Source organism: Muscardinus avellanarius (assembly GCF_963383645.1).
Source record: "Muscardinus avellanarius genome assembly, chromosome: 14".
Taxonomy (NCBI): Eukaryota; Metazoa; Chordata; class Mammalia; order Rodentia; family Gliridae; genus Muscardinus; species Muscardinus avellanarius.
Window position 1 is genome coordinate 13331336 of NC_137800.1, and position 20156 is coordinate 13351491.

Consider the following 20156-nt stretch of genomic DNA (forward strand, 5'->3'; position numbering starts at 1 on the left):
GGGAAGAAGGAGGGTTCCAGAAGAGGAATTAGGTCAAGGATGTGGGTGGGTGGGCGAGAGGGGAGGTGGCATCTTCAGAGGAGCTTCCCCCTGGCTCCAAATGCTCCTCCACACTTCCCTTTCCCTGCCCCTCCCCCCAAGTCCTGAGAGAATTCTCCCGGTATTCCCCCTCCCCCATGCCCCCCGCCCCAGGCGGTGTCACCGGGGTGGGGGTGGGGTGGGGGGAGGCCAGCCTCAGCTGTCTGAAGGATGGAGGGGCTGGGGAAGCAGGGCTAGGTGCCCAGACGGCCGCGTGTGTGGGAGGGGACGTCCTCAGATGCCCTCCACCCGGCAGTCCCCGCTCTGACGTGGGTGCCCCCCCTCTCCCCGCTCGGATTAGTGGCAGCTTGGCCTGACTCTCCGGGGCTCCTTCCCCCGCCCTGCCTGTTGCCCACCCCCAGGCAGGGGGCTGCTCCACCCGAGGGGCACTGTGCTTGCCCAGGTAAGGGGCTCTGGGGCGGCTGGAGGGCAGCCGTGCCGGTCCGAGGAGTGTGTGGGGCAGCGTGTGTGGGGCAGTGCGCAAGGGGTCGGTGCGGCCTGGGGCCAGGCCCACGCGCGTTTGGGGGTGCCGGCCAGCTTGCCACGGTCTGTGGATCTGGCTTTGTGTCGGCGCACTGGGTGGCTTTTTTCTGCGTTTGTATTTTGTGTGTGTCTCCTCAGCTCTGCTCCATCCTCTGGCACAGAACAGCCAGCTACAGGGACTCGGCCTGTGGCCTGGGCTCTGAGGCAGGATGGCAACTGGGTGGGTGTGGGAAAAGGGTCCTTCTCCTGTTGCTGTTCCCAGCAGCCCCTGGGCATTCCAGGAGCCTGTTCCGAGAGCCCTGGTCCAGTCCAAGGATTGGGACCTGCTAAGGCAGACATTGCAACTGGGTGCCGGGGGTGTTGGGGGTGCCTGTGCCCATCCTCCAGGACAGTCCCATCCCCTCTGGGAATGACAGCAATGGCCCTGGGGGCTCCAGGCAGCCCAGGCTCCCACTAGGGCCTCGTCCGGGCTCCAAGCCACAGATGCTGCTCCCACAAGCCCAGGCTGCTGAGGAGGCAGGCCAGAGACCCAGACAGGGGACCACTGGCACACCCGGCCCCCCATCTGGCTCTGGCCCGCTCTGGGCCTTAGGATTCTAGTCCCTGTCAGACTCATCTCCCCTGGTCAGGCCACCCTCAGGGGAGCCAGGGAAAGCAAGGGAGTGTGAACAGCACGCAGTCATCATGTAAACAACCCTACCAGCCTGCCCGCCATGAACCGGCCTCAGGGGTGGCAAGGGGGAAATCAATGCCAACATAGCCCAAGCCCTGCCTGGTGTGGGGCCAGACCCACACCAAATCCAAAGGGACCCCTGCTCTTTCCTGCTACTGGTAAAAGGTTCCCTGCCTTTGCCTCAGTCCCTCGGGAGGAAGTCCCTCCTCCCAGGCTTGGTGGTAGACCTGGGACGGGCTGGAGCCCTCTAGCACTCGCCCTTCCAGGGGAGTGGGGGTGTCACTTCAGTCTCAGGCTGGGCACAGGCAGGCCAAGCCGGGGATGGCTTTGGCTTCGGCAGGTAGGCAGGGGAGTCTAGGGGCAGGAGGTGGGTGCCTGCGGGGAAGGGAAGCGCCCGTTGGGCGTGTGGGTTTCTGTGTGTGTCTGAATCTGTCTGTGTGTGTTTGAATCTGTCTGTTTGTGTCTGTGCTCTGGAACCACCCCCGCAGCAGAGCCGGGATGCTTCCTCGGGTGGAGGGTGCCCTGTTCGCCCATTTCCTCTCCTACTCGCTGCTCCCTCCCAGGAGCCACTCCCATGGGCTCCTCTCCAGTGCCCGGCCTGGGCGCACTGGGAACCCTGGGCATGGGGCCGACGCTGGGAACCAGGGGTCCGGAGGCCGCCCTGTGGGTCCTCTGGTCTCCTCACATCTCTGGAAACTTGGAGAATCCAAGGCCCTCGCAGACAAGGCCCTCGCAGACTTCGAAGTGTAGCTCTTTGTGCCCACTGGGCTCTGGGAAGGGGCTTGGGTGGAGGATCGTGAAGAGCAGCTTGGCCCCATGAGGATGAGGCAGAGCAGACACCAGCCAGAGGGGTGTGCCCACGTGCCAGAGCCGGGGAGGACCTGGAGAGAGTGGTCCAGCAGGCAGAGGCTCGGCCTGCGTGGGTGCGGGCGCCCATCACTGACCCGTGAGAACCCGACTGCCCCCGCTGGCTCTGACACTGCCCCCTCCCAGCCACCCCGCCCGAGTACCCCGGGGGGCACCACGCCCCACCATGGCCTGGTCCGGCCCCTCCCGCCCTTTGCTCCAGTTCCCGGGCTTGGCACCTATAGTGGGGGTGCTGCCCGCCTGCCAGGCTCCGGGGCCGGGCCCACGGGAGGGTGGGGCGGCTGGGAAGCTGGCACGCTGCCCCAGGGGAGCCTCTCTCGGCAGGCGCCCGGGTGCCGCGGGGGGAGGGGGGAACAAAGGGCTCATTCTCCCCGCGCGCAGCCGGTGGCATCGCAGGGGCGTTGGCGGAAGCCCCCGGGGCTCGGGAGGGGGCAGGCCCAGGCGGGGCCGCGAATCACGGGCTCCTGTTTCCCGCAGGGTGCTGGAGGAGGAAACCGGCGGGGCAGCTTCCCCACTCTTAGTTGCGCGTCTGGCGATGGCGATCAGAGGTCCTGCTGCGCTCTCCGCTGCGCTCTCGCTCCATTAGCCGCGCTGCGCGGTGCTGCGCCCTCGCTGGTGCCTCGCTCCTGGGTCACGGGATCGGCCCCGCTTCCAGGCACGACCCCCTCCCCCGGCCCCTCGGCCTTTTCCCCCCACTCGGCCATCTCCGACCCGGGGCGCGCGTTCCCCCCGGCCCGGCTCCCTCTCTCCCTCCGGGGGCACCCGCTCCCTAGCCCCGGTCCGGCCCTCCCCAAGGCGCAGCACGGAGTCTCGGCGTCCCATGGCGCAACCCACGGCCTCGGCCCAGAAGCTGGTGCGGCCGATCCGCGCCGTCTGCCGCATCCTGCAGATCCCGGAGTCCGACCCCTCCAACCTGCGGCCCTAGAGCGCCCCCGCGGCCCGGGGGAAAAGAGAGCGCGAGCGCGCTGACGGAGAGCGGGAGGACGCGTCCTCGCCCGCCGGCCGGGAGGCCCCGGAGCCGGCCCATGGGGAGCGGGTGCCCGGCGCCGGCCAGGACGACAGCCGCCGCCCGAGCCGCGCCCGGCCCGTGAAGCCCAGGTAAGCGCCGAGAGGGGGCGCCCCGAGGCACCGCAGGGGATTTCTGAGCCGAGCCTGCGGCGCTCGCACGGAGTGTATTCCCCGGGCCCCTCTGGACTGGACCACGCATCTTAACATCTGGAAGTTAGGATGTCCCCGACTAGGGGCTGGGTCGCTGGGGGCGGCGACGCCAGAAAACCCAGGCGCCCCCTGCCACCGGTCCCGCACCTCCCTCCTGGGGCCGCCCGCGGGGGTGATGCCAAAAGTGCTGGCCCTGGTGCCGCCTGTCATCCTGGTCCCTCGCAGGCACGCACGCACGCACGCACGCGTTCAATTTTCCCTCCCTTGTCTCTCTCTGGGGCCCAGCCCGCTTTCTCCGCCTCCTTTCCTCCCCCACCCCCCTGCCAGGCTAGAGTTACCCGCAGCACCCTGGCACTGCGGGCTGGGCTGGGGCAGCTTGACCCATCCGGCCGAAGCCTGTTAATCCCCTCTCGAGTGCTGGCTCACTCCTGGCTTTGGGGACCGCAGAGATCCCACCCCCCAGCAGTTGTCCTGGGGGCTCTGCTGGTGAAGCCACGCGTCTAGAGGGTCAGGCTGCCCAGGTGTATGGAGAGACACCAGCTAGCAGCCCCAGCTAGAGCCCTTCCCAGTGGCTCCAGCCTGCCTGGTTTGCATGTCTAGCCCTGCAAGGCTGGCAGGAGCTGGGGATTGGCAAGCAGCACCCCAAAAACCACAGACTGCAGTTTAGGGAAGAGTTGTCCGAGACCCAAGCCCCGTTTTACACAAGGGCAAATGGAAGCTTACGAGCTGACATGACTTGCCCAAGGTCACACAGCAGGTGACTGGGTCAAGGCCAGGGTCCAGCCTTCCTGTCTCCCACCTCCACCCAGCGAACCTTTAGGGTTCTTGCTGCCTGTCCTTCTCTAGGGCTCCTGACCAGGTTCCTGGCTTGCTAAGGCCAGAATGTGTCACCCTAAAAATGGCAGCCTCTGCTGAATTTGACCTTCCAAATTTGTGGGGGGAGCGAAGGGCAGAATTTGGGTGAAGAGGTGAGCTCCAAGTGTTGGGGAATCGCAGCCAGGCAGGACCCTCTGGCCCATGTGGTAGTGTGAACCGCGTCCCACTGGGCTGGCGCTTGCCTTACTGGTTTGAGCCACTTTGGTGCTGCCAGGGCGGTGCCGGGGTAAGGTGCTTGGGGCATGTGCCCAAGGAACTCATGCTGTGGTGATTATGCCTCAGGGACTCCCCTGGGAGAGCCCCATGAGGGCAGGAGAGTGATGGACAGCACGCCCAGCTTCCTGAAGGACACCCCGGCCTGGGAGAAGACAGCCCCTGAGAATGGCATCGTGGGACAGGAGCCGGGCACCCCGCCACGGGATGGCCTGCGACGTGGGGCACTGTGCCTGGGAGAGCCTGGTCCCTTCTGGAATGGCGTCCTAAGCACCCCAGACTCCTGGTTTCCCCCCGGCTTCTCCCACGGCCCCAAGGACACACTCCCATTGGTGGAGGGTGAGGGCCCCCGGAATGGGGGGAGGAAGGCCGGCTGGCTGGGCGGCAAGGAAGGACTGCGTTGGAAAGAGGCGATGCTAGCCCACCCGCTGGCCTTCTGCGGGCCAGCGTGCCCACCTCGCTATGGCCCTCTGAATCCCGAGCAGAGTGGTGGCCATCTCAAGAGTGACCCTGTGGCCTGTCGGCCCTTCCACTGCCCTTTCCTGCTGGAAACCAAGATCTTGGAGCGAGCTCCCTTCTGGGTGCCCAGCTACTTGCCACCCTACCTAGTGTCCAGCCTGCCCCCAGAGCGTCCATGTGACTGGCCCCTGGCCCCGCACCCCTGGGTGTACTCCGGGAGCCAGCCCAAAGTGCCGCCTGCCTTCGGCTTGGGCAGCAAGGTGAGTCCTGAAGCAGAAAGGGCACCTGGGGCTTGGGCCACCCTAAGGAGTTGGGTGGAGCCCCACCAGGGCAGTTACACTCTGCCTTTCCATTCTGATGACAAGATAGCCCCTGGGTGGAGGAGCCCGCTGCTCAGAGCTGCCCCAGACAGCTGCCCAGAGCTGCAGTCAGCCAAGCATCCTGCCCTGAGCAGCCACTCTCCTCTGGGCTTCCCCTGCCCTCTGGCCTTTGCAGCCAGTGACTCCCCATTTTCCACCCAGGCCCAGGCCTTCCAACGTGTGGCCCTGTCCTGAGGTGGAGGACAAGGGTGGGCCAGGCCAGGCCTCTCTGGGAGTGGGATGTGCAGGTGACCTCATGACCTATGTCTAGGGCTCCTCCCCTGCATACCCAGATGGAGATTTTAAAATATTTAAAAACCAGTATGGGCCAGGTGTGATGGCACAGGCTTATAATCCCAGTCCTTGGGAGGTTGAGACAGGAGGATCGAGGATTTGAGAATGACCTCAGAAGCCTAGTGAGATCTTGTTTCAAAACAAAAAATTTTAATAAAGGGGGTGGTGGGCTTGGGGATGTAGCCTGGAGATACAGTGCCCCTGGGTTCAATCCTCAGTACCACAGTTAAAAAAAGATAAAAATAAGCAGTATGAATGAGGTCGCCCAATAAGCCACAGAAGTCCCAGATGTGCTGTGGCTGTGCCTACCATGAACCTTTCAGCTGCTGGAGAATGGGGAGATCCAAGAAATCCTGGGAGAGATCTGGGGATTCCCGGGCAGTTGGGAGCCACTCAGAGGACCCAGGGAAGTGCTATTTATTACCTGATCAGTGGTTTCATGTCAACAGTCTTTTTTTAGGATTTTTTTTTTTTTTTGCGGTACTGGGGATTTAACCCAGGGGCATCCTACCTCTGACTTACACTCAGCCCTATATTATTATTATTATTATTATTATTATTATTATTATTATTATTATTATTTTGCGATACTGGGGATGGAACCCAGAGGATTCTACCTTCTGAGCTACACCCCCAGCCCTATTATTTATTTATTTTTTTTTAAACAGGGTCTCACTGATTTACAAAGGGCCTCACTAAGTAGCTGAAGCTGGCCACAAACTGTGATCCTCCTGTCTCAGCCTCCCAAATGCTGGGATTACAAGCATGCACCACCACACCCGGCTCCCAGCCCTAGTTTTTATTCTTTATTTTGAAACAGGGTCTCACTAAGTTGCAAAGGGCCTCACTAAGTAGCTGAGGCTGGCCACGAACCTGCGATCCTCCTGTCTCAGCCTCCCAAATGCTGGGATTACAAGTGTGTGCCACCACACCTGGCTCAGTCTTTATAACAATGGCAGGGCCTGTCCTGCCTGTCCTTTTAGGAGCTGGGAACCAAAGTCCTCACCAGCTTTCCCCTTTCTCCTCTCTTAGGGCCTTTACCATAAGGATCCCAGCTCCCTCCGACTGGCAAAGGAACCCTTGGTGGCCTTGGAACCTGGGTTATTGGGATCAGCCCCTAGTGGGCATCTCCAGAGAGCCCGAGAGGCAGAAGGCCCTTCACTTCATCAGAGGAATGGGGAGACAGGAGCTGGCAGGCAGCAGAACCTTTGCCCGCTGTTCCTGGGGCATCCAGATGCTGTTTCCCGGGCCCCCTGGTCCCCTTGTCCCCCGGGCCTGGTTCACACTCTCGGCAATGTTTGGGCTGTGCCAGGCAGTGGCAGCCTTGGTTACCAGCTGGGGCCACCAGCTACACCAAGATGCCCCTCTCCTGGGCCTCCGGCCACCCAGGGGGGCTGTTGCTCATCCCTCCCACCTGCTAAAGAGGGGGATCTTGGCCCTTGTGGGAAGTGTCAGGAGGGCCTAGAGGGGGGTACCAGTGGGTCTGGTGAAGCCAGCGAAGATGCGAACAAGGCTGCTGGTCCCAGAGCCTGCCCCCCGAGCCACCACACCAAGCTGAAGAAGACGTGGCTCACGCGGCACTCCGAGCAGTTTGGGTGCCCAGGCGGCTGCACTGGTGATGAGGAGCGCTCAGCTGCCCGGCCCCGGGCCCTCAAGAGGCCAGGCAGCCCAGAGGTCCAGGGAGCAGTGGGTGGCCTGGCCCCCAAGCGTGCACCCAACCCTTTCCCAGGCACCACCACGGGGCAGGAGGTGCCAGACACGTCGATGGGGAGCAAGGCGGAGTCAGAACAGCACAGTGAGCAGACGGGTAAGGGGGCAGCAGGGCACCGCAGGGGCCAGGGCTGGGGCCTTGGGGGGTGGTAGCCCGTAGGCAGATTATGCACCGCTGTTTCCTGCCTGGATCTCTACGGCTCAGTATCTATGGTCAGAGCCTCCCAGCCAGTGGTTTTATCTCCCCCGACACCTGGGACGAGCCGGACCCTTGGTGCGTTGGCGGCAGCACAATGACGTGATTCAGAGCATGGGCTCAGGAGTTAGAGTGCCCACTTCCTGACCTGTGTGACCTTGGCTGAGTTACTTCGCCTCTCTGGGCCTCAAGTTTCTTCACCTATAAAATGGAGATAAAGATGTATCTATCTCATGAAGATGGCCGCACGGATTAAATACTAGAATAATTCACATCAAGGGCACTGAAAAATTCGTGACTCAAAGAAAATGCTCAATAAATGTTCACTGCTAGGATTATTTGTGCCACAAATCTCAGCTTGGGCATTACTTCTCCTGAAGGACCCTGGCCCCGCCTCTCTTGGCCAGCTGGATCATGGAAGTTTAGTTTGGACTGTCTGCTGTTAGGGCCTTGGGTACATCTCGGATTCCTGTGCCATGCTGTGTCCTTCATGGAGGGTTCCGGCGCTGCTGGCTCCTGGCCTTGGGTCTCAGAATCGCCTCATTTCTCAGCCTCCTGGACTGTGGGCCTGGATCAGGACTCTCTTCACGGCCCTGCCCACAAACCTCTGCACCTGGCACGGCTCTTTCTGCGCCCTCCCGGGCGTCAGGCTGGGCTGGCACGTTGCTGGCCCCTTTGCCTTCTTGGGTTACTGCACCTGTGGCCTGTGTTGAAACTCCCCAGACTTCTCACTTTCCGGCGCCCTCCGTCTGTCTGTCCACACTGGGACTGTCTCCTCATGTTGTCACGCAGCCAGCCGTGCCTGTAAGCCCTCAGCGGAGTTATCCAAAGTCTACGCCGACTGGATCCTGCACTTGTGCGAGGACCATCACTCCAGCTGCTCAAAGCCTCGGGCTCGACACACCAGACACCCTTCCCTGGGCGTCAGTCCAAGCCGGGGCAGTCCCGGGCCGCCGCTCGGCACCGCCTATGAACCGTCTAGCTGCCGATCTGAATTAGGCCCCACAGGCCTGGGGTGAAGGGCGGGGCTGGCTGTTGTGTGGGCAGGGTGGGTGCTGAGACAGGGGCTGGGGTTGGCATTGCCCTAGACACCCAGATTTCTTGACTAGCCGCATCATCTCCCCAGGACCCCGAGATGGTAGGGCCAGCCTCCAAGATCCCGGGCTTCAGGATGTGCCTTGCCCAGCTCTCTCAGCAGACATCGTTCAATGCCAAGGCTGCACCCAGGCAGCCGGAGAGGTGGGAGGACCGGCCTCCCAGCCCCGGCAAGCACGGAGGTGAGTGTTGCCCCTGGCGCCCCTGGCTGCTCCTCACACACTGCCTATGCTCCACCCTTACGCTCCTGACTCTGTCTGCAGATTGCTTTTGCGAGGGGAGCCACAGCAGGAAGAAGACTCTCCGGGCAGCTCAGAGGATGGAGGAGGGTCTGGCCCTGAGGCCCAGCTCAGCCTGGGCCTCGCCAAGCAACTGCTGAGCGGTTTGGGGGACCGACTCTGCCGCCTGCTGCGGCGGGAGCGGGAGGCCCTGGCCTGGGCCCAGCGTGAAGGTGAGCTGTCCCTCTAACACTGCGGGTTCCTGGGCCTACCGGGCTCCTGGCCTCCTCTGTCTTTATTCCTGACATGGGCTTTTAGTCAACGCTGAGGTTTCTAGCCTGGGTGGCGGATGTTGGGAACTGTAAAACCAGCCCAATTTTCTGAGAGCTTGAGGGCTTGTGGGGGAAACAGGGTGAACTACAAGCATCTGCAAGGGCCCTGGGGGGCTGTGGTACTCAGGAGGGTTTAGTGCCAGCGAAGGCTTGCTGGGGTGGGGAGACTGGCCCAGGAGGCTGGTAGAATTGGGGCTGATGCTAGAGCTTCAAGGATATGCAGCTGGGTCTTGGGCTCCAGGTTCTCCCTCCAGCAGGTCTTTCCTAGCACCAAAGAGTGGTCTTTATAAACAAACAGCCCAGGGTCTGCCTGTCACTCCCTGGGCGGAGATCACTGTGGCTCCTCTTGCCCCAGAGAGCCAGTATCCTGAGATTCCTTCAGCCACTCCTGTTGGCTCCTGCTGCTCCCAGCCTGGATTCCCGGCACACACACCACCCATCCCTCCCTTCCCGGATCGCCTGAGCTCGTCTGTCCCCTGGGGCCTTGGCCCTGGCGGGCCCCTCAGTCTGGAATGCCCGCTCCTCCCTGTCTACCTGGAGGACTTACTCATCTTTTGGGGGCCCCATGCAAAGCTTGGCCACCAGGCCCGCCCCCTCTCACGATGACACAGTCATCTCTGTATTTGTGGGTCCACTTGTCCCTGACGGGAGTGTGAGCTGGCAGGGCAGGGGCCTAGTCCTGAGCAGTTCGGGAGCCCCAGAGCCCCACTGGGGACGTAACCAGGTGTTCGCTGATTGTGTGTTCACTGACACCCTCTCTACCCACCAGTGTCTGCTCGGTCTGAAGCTTTGTTTTAAAAAACCAAAACACAAAAACAAAACCCTTCTCCTGCCAGGTGTGGTGGCACATGCCTGTAATCTCAGTACTTGGGAAGTTGAGACTGGAGGATCAGAGGTTGAAGGATAGAGTGCAGTAACTTGGACCCAGTTTCAAAAATATAAAATGAAAAGGGCAGGGGGTATAGTTCAGAGTCGGAGCTCCCCTGGGTTCAATACCAAGTGCCACAAGAAATAAGTAAGTAAGTAATTAAAACCCCACTCCTTTGGGTAAGCAGGTATGGTCACTGAAGCTTTCCTCTTCTACAACAGAGTCCCCTGCAGGGAAGGCTACCTCCCTGATAGCCCTGGTGCCTTTCCACATCTGGCCACTAGTAGGGCTTGGAAGGAGGAGAGAGGTAGATGAAAGAATGTGCTGGAAGAGATGTGGATTACTAATTCAGGCTCAGCAGGGAAATCCCTGGGGCAAGGCAGAGGGCGGGGCAGACAGGGAAGCAGAGGCCACCTCAGCTACTAGGCTGAGCTGGGCTGGGAGGGCTGGAGAGGGTGGCACCTGCGGAGAGGTCATGACAGACTGTTGACTTAGTGGGGGAGTCAAAGGGTCCGCTCCCCTCCCCAGGTGGCGCTCAGTGGCAACTGCCTGGAGGCCTCCCCATGAAGTCCTTACAAGGGGCTGAAGTCACCTTCAGCCCTCTGACTCTGTTTTCTCCTATGGTCAGCAGGCCGGGGGCCAGCAGTGGCAGAGGACAGCCCGGGCAGTCCACGTTGCTGCAGTCGCTGCCACCACGGGCTCTTCAACACACACTGGAGATGCCCCCGCTGCAGCTACCGGCTGTGTGGGGCCTGTGGCCGTGTGTCTGGCGCTGGGAGGGCCAGGGAGAAAGCAGGTATGAAAGGGGCCGAGGGGCTGAGGGCAGTGGGCAGGAGGGAGGCCACGGTAGGACTGCTTGAAAGTGTAGGGCCATTTCTTTGCTAGCTCTTCCAGAAGAGCCTCTGGCCCCCACCCTGCCTCAGCCTCAGCTGGCCCTCCAGGCCTCTCCCTCTCCCCAGATCAGGGGACCACAGGTGTGTCCTGCCCACCCTTAAAAGAAGTCCCATTTTGCCCAGCTAGCACCATTTTAAACCTGTTGTAGCTGAGTATGGTAGCATACACCTATCATCCCAGAACTTGGGAGGCTGAGATAGGAGGATCGCAGGTTCGCAGTCAGTCTCAGCTACTGAGTGAGGCCCTCCGCAACTTAGTGAGACCCTGTTTCTAAATAAAAGAACAAAAAATAGAGCTGGGGGCCGGGTGTGGTGGTGCACGCTTGTAATCCCTGCGCTTGGGAGGTGGAGACAGGAGGATCACGCTGGTTTGAAGCCAGACTTGCTGGCTTAAGAGACCCTGTTTCCAAAAAAATATATAAAGTAGGTCTGGAAGTGTAGCCCGGAGGTAGAAGGGTTTCCAGGAACCCCAGTACCACCAAAAAAAAAAAAAAAAAATACTCCTGGGTTCAATCCCAAGTACTGCAGAAAGAAAGAAAGAAAGAAAGAAAGAAAGAAAGAAAGAAAGAAAGAAAGAGAAAGAAAGAAAGAAAGAAAGAAAGAAAGAAAGAACTTAAACTTGTTGTAACACTGTGAACTGGGTGCTATTGCCTTCATTTTCAGATAAGGAAAATGCAGAGTGCTTACGTGATTTGTCCATGGTCACAGAGATAGTAAGGGTTTAGACTCAGATCTTTCGGTTCCATCCTCTTCTCTTTATGGGTCTCAGCTTTCTCCCCCTTGGCTCAAGCTGAGCACCGGAGGTCTTGACGTTTCCCAGTGTTCCAATAGATATGGCTGAAAAGAGGTCCAGCCAGGTGTGGTGGTGTATACCTGTAATTCTAGTACTTGAGAGGTTGAGACAGGAAGATCCCAGATTCGAGGTCAGCCTGGAATCTTAGCGAGACCCCTAGCAACCTAGCAAGACCCTGTTTCAAAATAAAACAATGAAAAAAGGCTGGGGCATAGTTGGGAGTAGAATGCCCCTGGGTTGAATCCCCATTCCCCAAAGGGGGAAATCCCCATTACCAAAAGTGGGCAGTCCCAGAAACAGTTAAATTCTGGAACAGTCTCTCCAATGACTTGCTTTGGGATTTTGTAAAGCATCTAGGGTATGAAACCCTCTGTTTTCCACAAGAGATGAACCAGTGTCACTATGTGACCAAGTTTTCTAAACAGCACAAGTTCTATGAATTGTGGCGCCTCTGATGTAAATACCACGTTCTTGGCCTTCTTCCCTGACCTTCACCTGTGGCTATGTGGCTCTCTGGACCAGCAGCTTCTCCCTTCCTACCCCGCAGGCTCTCCCGAGCAGTCCATGGAGGAGTGTGCCCAGGAGGCTGGGCACGCTGCCTGTTCCCTGACGCTGACCCAGTTCATCTCCAGCCAGGGTGCGCCATCGCGGAGGGGCGGGGCATGCAGCGGGTGGGTCCTGAGGGAGACCAGCTTCCCTTCTGGTTGTCTCCCACCCTGGGGCCATGCCGTGGTTGCTAAGGCCAACCTGCTGGTCTGTACTCAGCACCGTCTCCATCTTTGCTCTCCACCCTCAGCTTTGACAGAATTGAGCACAGCAATGCACCAGGTCTGGGCCAAGTTTGACATCCGGGGGCACTGCCCCTGCCAAGCCGATGCCCGGGTGTGGGCCCCCATCGATGGGGGCCAGCAGGTAAGAAACAGGATATAACCCAGGTGACAAGGACTAATTGGTGGGTTCCAGGATTGAGCAGTGTGCCTGCAAATGACAGACCTTTGCAAGGGGTTTGGCCTTTCTACTCTTTTTTTTTTTTTTTTTTTTTGGTGGTACTGGGGTTCCTGGAAGCTCTTCTACCTCCGGTGTACACTCCCAGACCTATTTTATATTTTTGAAACAGGGTCTCTTACGCCAGCGTGGCTGGCTTCGAACCTGCGCGATCCTCCTGTCTCCACCTCCCAAGCGCAGGGATTACAAGCATGCGCCACCACGCCCGGCCTGGCCTTTCTCCTCTTTTTAAAAAATTTTTATTATTTTCATGGTATTATGGCTTGAACTCAGGGCATTCTAACTGCATGCTACGTTCCCCAGCCATGTTTCATTATTATTTTATTTATTTATTTATTTATTTATTTTATTTGGTGGTACTGGGGGTGGAACCCAGAGGCTTTCTACCTCCAGGATGTACTCCCAGACTTAATTTATATTGGAAACAGGGTCTCACTAAGTTACTGAGAGCCTCACTAAGTAGCTGAGGCTGGCTTCGAACCTGTGCAATCCTCCTGTCTCAACCTCTCAAGTACAGGGATTACAAGTGTGCACCACCATGCCCGGCTCATTCTTATTTTGAAACAGGGTCTCACTAGGTTAATGAGTCTCACTATTTGCTGAGGCTGTCCTGGAACCTGTGATCCTCCTGTCTCAGCCTTCCAAGTACTGGGATTATAAGCGTGCACCACCATACCTGGCTGGCCCTTTTCTTTTAATGGGGATGGAAGCTGGTGGAATCAGGTCACGGAGGAATCCGGCCCCTTCTCTGGGGATTAGGATCCTTACCGTGAGCTCTAGCATCTGGTTCCTTCCTTTTAGCACTCACTATAAGTCCTCACTCCCTGCCCACCTGGAGTCCTGTCTGCCTTGTGCATCTTCTAGCTCACAGGTTGCCAAGCCACCCTAGAGCTGCCTGTGGCCATGGCTACCACCCTAGCCATGGGCTGCTTCTGCGTAGTCTCAGCCACTGAATATTCTCAGTATTCCTGGCGCCTGCCTACCCCAGCAGGAGCTCCTCATGCATTGTGCAAAGTGTTTATGAAATTGATGTTTTTGTAACGCAAGTTATTCACTCAAGAAGTAGTTCGCTAAATGGATTTCGCATATCAGATACGGTGCCATATACGTGTGGTGGAAATCTTGGAAAATATGGACAAATATGCCGGCGTGGTGGCGCACACTCGTAATCCCAGCATTCGGGAGGCTGAGACGGGAGGATGATGGTTCACGGACAGACTTAGCTACTCAGTGAGGTCCTCTGCAACTCAGTGAGACCCTGTTTCAAAATAAAGGATAAAAATAGGGCTGGGGGTGTAGCTCGGAGGTAGAATGCCCCTGAGCTCCATCCCCAGTACCACACACACGCAAAAAAAGACAGATATGAGAGGAACACAGTTATGACCTTTCTTGCTGCCATTAGCATTCTGACATATTTCTTTTAAGACAATTGTAGATATATGTATTCAGTTTGTTTGTTTGTTTGTTTGTTTATGGTACTGGGGATTGAGCCCAAGAGCATTTTACCTTTAAGCTACACCCCAGCCTCCCTTGTGGTCTGTGTGTGTGGGGGGGTACTGGAGATTGAACCCACGGGCATTTTATCTACAAGCTACACCCAGCCCTATTTTACCATTTCTTATGAAACAGGCTCTCACTAAGTTGGTTAAGGGCCTCACTAAGTTGCTGAGGCTGGCCTTGGACCTGTTGCTATCTTCCTGCCTCAGCCTTCCAAGTACTGAGATTATAAGTGTATGTCATCGTGCCCATCCCCTTAGCCCCCCTTTTTTTTGAAACAGGGTCTCACTAGGTTGCTTAGGGCCTCGCTAAGTAGCTTAGGGTAGCCTCGAATTTGTGATTTTCCTGTCTCAGCCTCCAAGTACTGGGATTAAAGGCGTGCACCTCTTCGCCTGGCTCACATCTATTTTAGTATACTTTAAACCATGCTGTATAAAGCCCATCCAAGAATAGTGTTTTTCTTCCTGTAGCACTTTTCTCCCCATAAATACAACTTTAGGACTTATAAGAGTCCCTCATTAATTCACAAGTGAGTTGACTGTGTCTGCCATTTCTAAAAATCTCTGGTTGGATTGGGGGGTTTCACAGAAGGAGCCGACAGAGAAAACAACCTCAACTCTACAGCCTTCCTGCAATGGGGATTCTAACAGGACCAAGGACATCAAAGAGGGTGAGTGGCACCCACGCCCCCGGGAATGAGTGATGTGGGTGGGCAGCCAACAGTAGAAGTCTCCAGGGTTGCTTGATCAGACAACCTGCAGGCCCAGTAACCTCTACCACTCTTCCTGGAGACAGGCCTCCCAGCCCCTCTTGGACTGACTCCAGGGTCCATTTTTAGAGATTCCAGAGCCCCCTCTGGGGAAGTGGGGGAGCAAGCAGAGTTGAGGGATGTTGGTGAGGGGACAGCAGGCTCCTGGCCAAGAGATGAGGGGACCCATCTTCTGGGGAAAAAGTAAAGGGCACAGAGGGATGCCCCTCACCCTTTTTCTTCCCAACAGAGACCCCAGATTCTACAGAGACGCCCGCAGAGGAGCGCGCTAGCCGAGGGCCCCTGCCTTGCCCTTCCCTGTGTGAACTGCTGGCCTCCACTGCTGTCAAACTCTGCCTGGGCCACGGGCGGATCCACATGGCCTTCGCTCCGGTCACTCCTGCCCTGCCCAGTGTGAGCCAGGGCACAGAGCGGGTCTGGGGACTGGGGGCCAGAGGCCGGGCAGCCCTCCCTGTGGAGCCGGGCAGTTCTGAGCCTTCCTGCCCCTCCATCTCTCTCTCCCACAGGACGACCGTATCACCAACATCCTGGACAGCATCATCGCGCAGGTGGTGGAGCGCAAGATCCAAGAGAAAGCCCTGGGGCCGGGCCTTCGAGCCGGGCCGGGCCTGCGCAAGGGCCTCAGCCTACCGCTGTCACCAGTGAGGTCCCGCCTGTCGCCTCCCGGGGCCTTGCTGTGGCTGCAGGAGCCCCGGCTTCAGCGTGGCTTACGCCTCTTCCAGGAGCACTGGAGGCAGGGGCAGGTGAGCTGGACTACTTCTCACCAAGGGGCGGGGGCTTGGTCGCTAGGTCCGAACTGCCGTGGACGCTCCAAGGGGCTCTCCTAAGCAGTTCCTGAGCTGCTACAACATGGCCCAGCCTGGCCATGATGGGGCCCCCTCCATTCCTCCGTGTCCTCCTTCTTGCCCCCTACAGCCCGTGTTGGTGTCTGGGATCCAGAGGACATTGCAAGGCGGCCTGTGGGGGATGGATGCTCTGAGGGGGCTCAAAGGCCAGGTGCAGGCACTAAGCCCCCTCGGGCCACCCCAGCCCTCAAGCCTGGGCAGCGCAGCATTCTGGGAGGGCTTTTCTCGGCCTGAGGGTAAGTAGCCCTCCTGTGGGGTAGAAGGAGCTGGGAGCCTCAGCCCAAGGGACCTGGTGGCATTGGAGCACAAGAGTCAGCCTGGGGGTGTCTCAAAGCAGGGCCCAGCAGAGAAACAAGCCTCGGGTGTTGCATGGCTGGGGCCGGGGCCTCTGGCCAAGGAGGCTTCCCCGGCACAAGTGGCATTCTGTCTGTTCCCTAGTGCGCCTAAAGTCAGACGAGGCCTCCTCCGTCCTCCTGCTGCACCGAGCTCTGGGGGATGAGGACAGCAGCAGGTATGCACAGTACCAAGGACCAGCCCTGCCTCCGAGGCCACCATGTTACCCCTGATCATCCCTCCCTCCCTCCCTCCTCCCACCCCACCCCACGGTGACCCAGTTCTCCCAAGCTTGCTACGCTGTGGGGGAGGGGCTCTAAGGGGGCGACTGGGTTGGATCTGCTGGGCATGACCCCTGCCACACACAGGGTGGAGAACCTAGCCTCCAGCCTGCCCCTCCCAGAGTACTGTGCCCACCACGGGAAACTCAACCTGGCTTCCTACCTCCCACCGGGCCTCGCCCTGCATCTGCTCGAGCCCCGGCTCTGGGCAGCCTATGGTGAGTGCCCTCCATGCCTCTGCCCACCCCCCACCTCGGACCTGTGCCCAGGTTCTGGAGACAGCGGTGCTTCTCCTATTCTGTTCCCAACCGTCCTTTCTCTGCCTCTATGCAGGCGTGAGCCCACACCGTGGACACCTGGGGACCAAGAACTTATGTGTGGAGGTGGCTGATCTGGTCAGCATCCTGGTGCATGCTGAGGCACCTCTGCCTGCCTGGCACCGGGCACAGAAAGGTGGGTCCTCACTGGGATGCGGTGATGCGCACCTGTAGTGCCAGCTTCTTGGGAGGCTGAGGCAGGAGGATTGCAAGGTCGAAGCCAGCCTGGGCAACTTAGTAAAGACCCAGTCTCCAAATAAAATGTAAACGCTGGGCGTGGTGGCGCACGCTTGTAATCCCTGCGCTTGGGAGGCTGAGACAGGAGGATCGCACGGGTTCGAAGCCAGCCTCAGCTACTTAGTGAGGCTTTCAGCAACTTAGTGAGACCCTGTTTCCAAATAAAATATAAAAATGGTCTGGGAGTATAGCCTGGAGGTAGAAAGCCTCTGGGTTCCACCCTCAGTACCACCAAAAAAAAAAAAAAAAAAAAAAAAAAAAAAAAAAAAAAAAAAGACTGAATCCTATTCCTCTTTAAAAAAAAAAAACCAAAAACAAAAAAATAAAATGTAAAGGCTGGGGACACAGCTGGGTGGTGGAGTGTCAGAGGTGGGTATCTGTCTCTGCCCACCCTGGGCCCACCTGAGCCCCCCTTTTTCCCACAGACTTCCTTTCAGGTCTGGACGGAGAGGGGCTCTGGTCTCCCGGCAGCCAGGTCAGCACCGTGTGGCATGTGTTCCGGGCACAGGATGCCCAACGCATCCGCCGCTTCCTCCAGATGGTGAGAAGGGAGCCTGGAGCTCTTGCCCACCACCCCGCCCTCAGCCCCCAAACCCAAAGCTCATCCTGTCTGCCCCGTCTGTGTGCCCACCCTGCGCTTGCTCCCCACCCCAGTGCTGGTCAGACTGGACCCAGACAGGTGCAGAGAAGGCAGCCTGGGATTCTGTGGTGGAGCTCAGAGAGGGTAGCAGGAGGGTCCTCATGATGGGAAGAGGCAGCCGTGGCCGCAGGCTGGGCGCTGTGCTCGGGGCTTTGGGTGAGTGAGCTCAGTCAACAGCCTCTTCACCCAGCCACGTGGGGATGGTTGCTTTTCCGTTCGGTGGACGAGAAAAGTGAGGCTCAGCGGTAGAGCTGAGATCCAAGCTCATGTCTGTCACTGCGTGGTGCTCCTCCTGGGGGCAGGCAGCCTCCCCTTCCTGAGCTCTGGGGGAGGGGTGCCTGGAAGAAGGCCAAGGGGGCCCTGCTGCTGCCCTTTCTCTGTCTGATGAGGAGAGACTTCCCAAGGAGGTGCCAGGAGAGAGACCCCACCAGGATTGGGCAGGGGAAGGAGAAGAGGCTGGAGCTGGGCAGGAGGCAGGGAGCTCCCCAGGGGCAGAAGAGTGGGAAACCAGGGTTAGAGTGAAGGGGATCCATGGTTCCAGAGCCCCACTTGTTCTGGGAGAAAGACTTCCACAAAGTGGCATCCCCCAGCACCCGTGCATACCACACAAGCACTGGGGTGTGCAGAAGGCAGCGGGCAGGCACGCCGGCATAAACATGGCTTCCTCTGGTCTGGGTGTGGCTGGCCGTGGGCAGTCCCGTGTGGCCCAACGCGGTGATTCATGGGGGAGGTCCAAGGGGCACATTCTCACTGAGTAGCCTGGGAAACTCTGCTCTAGCCCCAGGATGGACTTGAGTCTCTGTGGCAAAGGAATCTTGGCACCTGGCTGAGACTCCTCTAGGGTCCAGTGTGGTTCACCAGCCTTCCCCTCCCAACCTTGACAGGACCAGGGTTGAGGTCCTGGCAGAAGGGGGTGGATTTAGCTGGTGACCAGTTGGAGCATGATGCTGGCGTTTGCCTCTGCAGGTGTTCCCTGGCACCTCCTCCTCTGGCCTCCACGAGTCCCGGCCTGCCCAAGGAGCTCCCACTCTGGCTGGGCTAGTGACAGCCCCCGTAGCAAAGCCTGTTGCAGAGGCCTCGGCCTGGACAGGCCGGCCTGTCCCCGTCTACCCACTGGGAATCAGACATTCTGTGTGGCCTTTCTGGGATCCAGGATCTTAGAGGAATCTGAGGAGTGCTTTGAATTGCCTCCTCAGGAACATAGAGCTCTGTTAAGAATTCCTGGTGTAGACGGTTTATGAATGGCGATCATGTAGGACATCTTCCTGGGTTTTGGAGAAAGGGTTACCATTAGGAGAAGGAGCAAGGGGACCAAAGAAGTCATGAAAGGCATCCAGCCCCAGGAAAAGTAGGGCTTTAGACCTCCAGCTTGAGCGCCCTTAATCCCTCCTCTCAGCTCCCTCCAGCCCAGTGTTTGCTCTGCCACCCTGACCCTCAGTACCACCCCTCCCTCCCACCCATGCCCTCCCCTGCTGCCCTTCAAGACTTGCCTGCTTCCACTCTCTCCTGTGCCCCGTCCTCCACAAAGCCGCCATCCCTGTGCTCCCACCGCCCTGCCCTTCCTTCCCACCCTGTTCATCTCCCCTTCTCTTCTTTGAGGTGTGCCCTGCTGGGGCAGGGACTCTGGAGCCCGGGGCCCCGGGCTGCTGCTACCTGGATGCCGGGCTGCGGCGGCGCCTGAGGGAGGAGTGGGGTGTAAGCTGCTGGACCCTGCTGCAGGCCCCTGGAGAGGCTGTGCTGGTACCGGCAGGGGCGCCCCACCAGGTGCTTCTTCCCCAAGGGCAGGGCTTCATGGGAGATCAGGGCATGAGAAGCCAGGGACTAGCAGACCACTGGGGTCCTATGGCTTTATCTCCATGCCCCAGAGCTAGGCAGGGCAGGGAGCCAGGTAGGGAAGAGGAGACAGAGGAGCCGTGGGGTCTTGAAGTCATTAAGTCCAAACAAGACTTGCCCAGAGAGCCAGGCTAACCCAGCCTCCTCAGCGTGGCCATGGAGGGGTCTCGTGTCTCCTTCGGCCCCCTTTGGCTTGGTTTGAACATGCCCTTTCCCTTTGGGATGCACTGTATCCAGGGCCTCTGCTCTCCGGAGTTGGGTGGGAGTCCTCAGAGTAAGTAGACAGCAGGGACTAGAGAGGATGCACATGGCCCTGAGCCTCCACTGACCCTCCTGCCCACACCCTCCCTCCCCGGCACAGGTTCAGGGCCTGGTGAACACGGTCAGCGTCACCCAGCACTTCCTGTCCCCCGAGACCTCGGCCCTCTCTGCTCAGCTGTGTCACCAGGGATCCAGCCTGTCCCCCGACCGCCGCCTGCTCTCTGCCCAAGTGAGTGTGGCCCTGATGGGGTGTGCTGCCCAAGTCCCCCTGGGGTACAGCTGTGGGGGGCAGGAAAGATCTAGCCCTGGGCTGAGCAGGCAGCTCACCGGCCTGTGCAGAGAAAGGGTGTCCTTGATGGGGGTGGGGTGCCAGGGGGTCCCAAATGTGATTGAAAATTCTTTGTCCTGTCTCTTTTTCCTAGATGGACTGGGCTGTGTTCCAAGCAGTAAAGGTGGCCGTGGGAACGTTACAGGAGGCTAAATAGGTGTCCCAGGGTAGGGGGATCCTGGGGAAAGGTAGACCAGGTGCTCAGTCCAGGTGCCGCTTTAGCAGGGAATGGTGCTGGGGGACTC

At 58.9% G+C, this 20156-nt stretch overlaps 2 protein-coding genes across 3 annotated transcripts; both read left to right on the top strand.

The window, feature by feature from the left end:
• Positions 1-2921: 2921 nt before the first annotated feature.
• HRURF (HR upstream open reading frame) lies at positions 2922-3026 on the top strand (the record flags this gene model as incomplete). Its single annotated transcript, XM_080710448.1, has 1 exon — positions 2922-3026. One exon carries the CDS (start codon positions 2922-2924, stop codon positions 3024-3026), a length of 105 nt encoding a protein of 34 aa, XP_080566574.1.
• A 1429-nt stretch (positions 3027-4455) lies between these two features.
• On the top strand, positions 4456-20068 carry HR (HR lysine demethylase and nuclear receptor corepressor; the record flags this gene model as incomplete). Of its 2 annotated transcripts, XM_080710572.1 has the most annotated exons (18): positions 4456-5067; positions 6493-7267; positions 8493-8643; positions 8725-8912; positions 10511-10675; positions 12113-12202; positions 12362-12477; positions 14656-14737; positions 15066-15229; positions 15343-15579; positions 15752-15917; positions 16120-16192; positions 16383-16513; positions 16629-16748; positions 17275-17390; positions 19089-19253; positions 19684-19812; positions 20006-20068. In XM_080710572.1, 18 exons carry the CDS (start codon positions 4456-4458, stop codon positions 20066-20068), a joined length of 3543 nt encoding a protein of 1180 aa, XP_080566698.1. The 2 variants fall into 2 exon arrangements, with proteins under 2 accessions (XP_080566698.1, XP_080566699.1); XM_080710573.1 differs by lacking the exon at positions 19089-19253.
• Positions 20069-20156: the final 88 nt, after the last annotated feature.